We start from the raw sequence: 4,968 nt of genomic DNA, 5'->3' as shown, positions 1-4,968 counted from the left end.
AAAAAAAAAAAAAATTCAGCTTCCTGTTCACAAAGGGCCTGCTGTTTTTTCACTCCCCAATGCTATCTCTCAGCATACCTCTACCTCCCCAGGGACCCAAGATCAGCCAAAGAGTCACTGGCCTCTTCCCCCCTAAACAGGTGTGGTCTCATGTTCACACTCACCACCAACCTAGCCATCTGGATGGCAGCCGTGGTGGATGAATCCGTGCACCAGGCTCACTCCTACACCAGTGCTCACAGTAACACCAGCCACACCCGACTTGCCTCTGACCGTGAGTTCCCCCTTAACCCTGACTCTGCGGCTGGGTGCTTTGTGGATTTGCAGTATCAGTCTCCTGTGCCCTCGAGGGGCATGGAGGTAAAGGTGGAAGCCAGGGACCTCCTGCTTTAGGCTCCACCTCTGAAGTATAGTGTAGGTGACCTGGCAGGGGAGAATCAGGGTGTCTTCTCACTCTTGAGGGTGCAGCCCTGGCCCCATTGTCCACTTTCCATCCAACCAGGAAGGGACTCAGGTTCCAGGAAGAAAGGGCAAGGGCGATCCAGCTGGGAAGAGGGTAAGCGAGACAGAGTGGTACTGTGGCACAAACAGGGGATCAAGTTGGAGAGCCCAGGAAGGAGGGGAAGGTGAGAAGTAATCATTGTGATGACAGTGTTGGCCATTTACTGAGCTCGATATGCCAGGCACTGTGCCAAGTGTCTTAAATGTTCTATTCAACCCTTGCAAGTTCCCTATGAGATGGCTATTATCAGTATTTCAATTTTACAGAAACTAGGGTATGGAGAAGTTGCCCAAGATCACAGAGTTTGAAGTCAAAGTGCTGGTATTCAGATCCATCCTTGCTTTTAATCAATATGTTATACTAAGGAAAACCAGGGTCCACAATCCCGTCCTAGTTCTCTGGACCTCTCTCGGGACCCCACAAATCAGGACCAGATGGGATGACTGAGACACACACGCACCCCCATATGGAAAGTATGGCCCCAGCCCTGCAGGAGACCCTTGCTAGCAAGATTGATATACGACTACCTTGCACAAAGAGGACTCCTGAGGATGCTTGCAGCCCCGCTAGGGAGGTGGTCAACTTAACACCATGGCCCATAGGACTGATGAGAGGCCCACTGGAGAGGCACCTGCTCGGTGTTGGAAGTCCGGCAGTTTGCTTTAGCTCTGCCATTACAAGTCACACTACCTCCTGAAGCTCAGTTTTTTGTTGTTGTTTAGTTCTTTTTTGAGACAGAGCCTCAAGCTTTAGCCCTGGGTAGAGTGCCATGGTGTCACAGCTCACAGCAACCTCAAACTCCTGGGCTTAAGCAATTCTCTTGCCTCAGCCTCCTAAGTAGCTGGGACTACAGATGTCCACCATAACACCCGGCTATTTTTTGGTTGTAGTTGTCATTATTTGGCAGGCTGGGGCCAGATTCAAACCCGCCAGCTCTAGTGTATGTGGCTGACGCCTTAGCTGCTTGAGCTACAGGTGCCACCCACAGGTCAGTTTTTTCATCTGCAAAACCAGCTGGGTTAGTTCTTAGGCTGAAAAAAGATGTTTGTCAAGACCCAAGGCATCCTGCAAAGTGCACTCTGGATTCAAATCAAGGTTTCTTTCAGTGTGGAACAAACTACAAGTAACAGGGTGGCCAGGTGCAATGGCTCACACCTATAATCCTGGCAATTCTAGGATGTCGAGACAGGTGGATTGCTTGAGCTCAGAAGTCCAAGACCAGCCTGAACAAGAGCAAGACCCTGTCACTACTAAAATAGAAAAACTAGCCAGGCATGGGTTGTTATAGTGGGCCCTGTAGTCCCAGCTACTCAGGAAGCTGAGATGGGAAGATCACTTGAGCCCAGGAGTTAGAGGTTGCTGTGAACTATGATGCCACGGCATTCTACCCAGGGTGACAGAGTAAGACTCTGTCCAGGGGTTCGACACAGGGCTGTAATTCCAGTACTCTGGGAGGCTGAGGCAGGTGGATTGCTTGAGCTCAGGAGTTCAAGACCAGCCTGAGCAAAAGCAAAACCCCATCTCTAAAAAATAACCAGGTGTTGTGGCTGGAACCTGTAGTCCCAGATACTTGGGAGGCTGAGACAAGAGAATCACTTCAGGCTCGGCGCCTGTGGCTCAAGTGGCTAAGGCACCAGCCACATACACCTAAGGCGGTGGGTTCAAATCCCCAGCCCAGGCCCGCCAAACAACAATGATGGCTGCAACCAAAAAAAAAATGGCCAGGCGTTGTGGCGGGCGCCTGTAGTCCCAGCTACTTGGGAGGCTGAGGCAGGAGACTCGCTTGAGCCCAGGAGTTGGAGGTTGCTGTGAGCGTGATGCCATGGCACTCTACCCAGGGGGATAGCTTGAGGCTCCGTCTCAAAAAAAAAAAGAGAATCACTTCAGCCCCAAGAGTTTGAGGTTGGTGTGAGCTTTGACATCATGGCACTCAACCCCAAGGTGACTGAGCGAGACTGTCTCAAACAAACAAACAAACAAAAAAGTGCCAGGGGATCACAGTGGAGACCTGGACATGGCAGTTGGCTCCCTGGACTGAGTCAGATGCTAAGGAGAGCCGCGAGGAGACTTGAACTTGAGGGGTTCTATAGAGGGCCACCTTCTAGCTCAGGCAGTCAGGGTGGGGAGAGACTGGGGGATGGAATGGGGTGACAGGGACAGCTCTGTCATTCATATTGAGGTTTTGGGGGGAGATTGATGTGTCCCACAGTCTCTGGAACGCAGTAGGTGCTCAACAAATGTTTGTGGACTGAATGAACGTGCCAGGCCCTCTGAGGGTGTTTGGGATACAGTGAGGAATATAATAGGCAAAGATGCTGCCCTTACAGAAGTCACAGGCTAGGGGTGAGGTGTCTCTAGGAAGACAAGAGGGCAGTCCAGCTCTGCGTCCCTCTTTCCACAGTGGAGCGGGTGGGCAGCCCGGTCGGAGGAGACCCCTGCCCCTGCAACACGGCTGTCTGCCAGATCTTCCAGCAGGGCTACTTCTACCTATATCCCTTCAACATCGAGTACAGCCTCTTTGCTTCCACCATGCTCTACGTCATGTGGAAGAATGTGGGCAGGCTGCTGGCCTCCACCCACGACGGCCACGGCCACACACCAACCCAGGTCAGCCTCTTCCGGGAGACCTTTTTTGCTGGCCCAGTCCTGGGCCTGATGCTCTTTTTGGTGGGGCTGGCTGTCTTCATCACCTATGAGGTCCAAGTGAGTGGGGAGGAAGGCCACACCGAGCAGGCCCTGGTCATCTACTACAGTTTTAACATTGTCTGTCTGGGACTCATGACCTTGGTCAGCCTGAGTGGCTCAGTCATCTACCGTTTCGACCGCCGGGCCATGGACCAGCATAAGAACCCCACACGCACCCTGGATGTGGCCCTGCTGATGGGTGCTGCCCTGGGCCAGTATGCCATCTCCTACTACTCCATTGTGGCTGTGGTGGTGGGCACTCCCAGGAACCTGCTAGGAGGGCTCAACCTAGCCCACGCCCTGCTCATGATTGCTCAGCACACCTTCCAGAATGTGTTCATTATTGAGAGCCTCCACCGGGGACCACCAGGGCCTGAGCCTCCTGATAATCCCCCCAAAGAGCCTTGCCAAAGCCTTACTTTTGCCAACCACGATGCACTCCATACCTTGCCCACCTGCCCACCTACCCCCAGTCTGGCTAGCCCCAGCCCCAGCCCAGCAGACTCTCAGGAAGCAGCCGCCATCATCTTGGCCCCCAGGAGCCACTGGAGACGACGTTGCCTAAAAGACATTTCTCTGTTTCTCCTGCTCTGCAATGTCATCGTGAGTAGCCTGGGACAGACGGGGGTGGGCCAAGGGGAAGGGAGGCAAGGAAGGATGCTCTTGCAGGTCCATTCATTTAGCCTTCTCTGTCTTGCCCCTGTCCACTGGAGAATCAATCTTACAGCTTGTTGCGGAAGGAGCAGGTTTAGAGGGGGCCAGCTGTAGTCCTTGCAGCTGCAACAAATGGCAATCTCAGGGCACACACAGAGTGAAATCCCAGGTTCTGGCATCTAGGCAGAGCTGGAGAGGTCCCAGGGAATGTGGACAGGGGGCCAGGCAGAGGTGAGAGGGGGTTGAGAGCTGATTCAGCCTCCTTCACCTCCGGGTGGGAGGTGTGACTGCTCCTGGGAACTTGTGACCTGCCTGCTTCTCAGAATAATTGGAGCTGCAGCAGGAAGTAGCAGAGATCAGTGTACGTGTGAGTGGTCTGTTAGCAGAGTGCAGTACCGGCCAGCTGGGATGGGGGCTTCTGTGGCAGCTGCCCCTTCCTCTGGATTCACATAAGCCAACTATTAAGAGCAACAGACTTCACCCAAAACAAACTCACTCTCTGTATGCAAACACCCACAGGCAGAAACACTCAGAATGAAGGCACTCCCCAATAGAGAAACATTCCAGAATATAGAAATGTCCTAATATAATTTCATTATTATTATCTCTGGTATAGAAATGTTTTCCCATGTGAGTACATTCCAAGTAGAAAAAACACCTGTAATAAGGTTTCACTCAATATAAAAATAGTCCATTTAGCTATAAGTTTCAATTGAAAAATATTCCTAATATAGAAACATAATGCAGGTATAAGCCAATACAGAACATCCCCAGATCACACTGACAGTGCTGAGATGCATTCCTAGTGAAGTACCACCGTGAATATCACCCATCCTGCAGGTAACCTCAATGCACTCAGCCACATAGTTGTGGATGACCCCAGGCAGAATCCTTCCAACTGAGTCAATTTCACTTTTTTTAAAAAGTGTGCTTCTCAGCTCAGCACCTATAGCTCAAGTGGGTAAGGTGCCAGCCACATACACCAGAGCTGGCGAGTTCGAATCCAGCTCAGGCCCACCAAACTACAATGACAACTACAACCAAAAAATAGCCAGGCACCTGTAGTGCTAGCCAGGCACCAGCTACTTGGGAGGCTGAGGCAAGAGAATCACTTAAGCCCAAGAGTT

At 51.9% G+C, this 4,968-nt stretch overlaps 1 protein-coding gene across 1 annotated transcript in view; it reads left to right on the top strand.

The window, feature by feature from the left end:
• Positions 1-4,968, top strand: part of OTOP2 (otopetrin 2) — a 9,517-nt gene that overhangs the window by 3,336 nt on the left and 1,213 nt on the right. The window contains exons 4-5 of the mRNA XM_003786148.3: positions 141-274; positions 2,904-3,790. Of these exons, the coding sequence (XP_003786196.1) occupies positions 141-274; positions 2,904-3,790 (1,021 nt within the window). The remainder of the gene's footprint in view (positions 1-140; positions 275-2,903; positions 3,791-4,968) is intronic.

Source organism: Otolemur garnettii, unplaced genomic scaffold (assembly GCF_000181295.1).
Source record: "Otolemur garnettii isolate 467f Iridium unplaced genomic scaffold, OtoGar3 scaffold00018, whole genome shotgun sequence".
Taxonomy (NCBI): Eukaryota; Metazoa; Chordata; class Mammalia; order Primates; family Galagidae; genus Otolemur; species Otolemur garnettii.
Note: the sequence above shows the minus strand (reverse complement) of the source record. Positions and strands in the feature narration are given on the sequence as shown.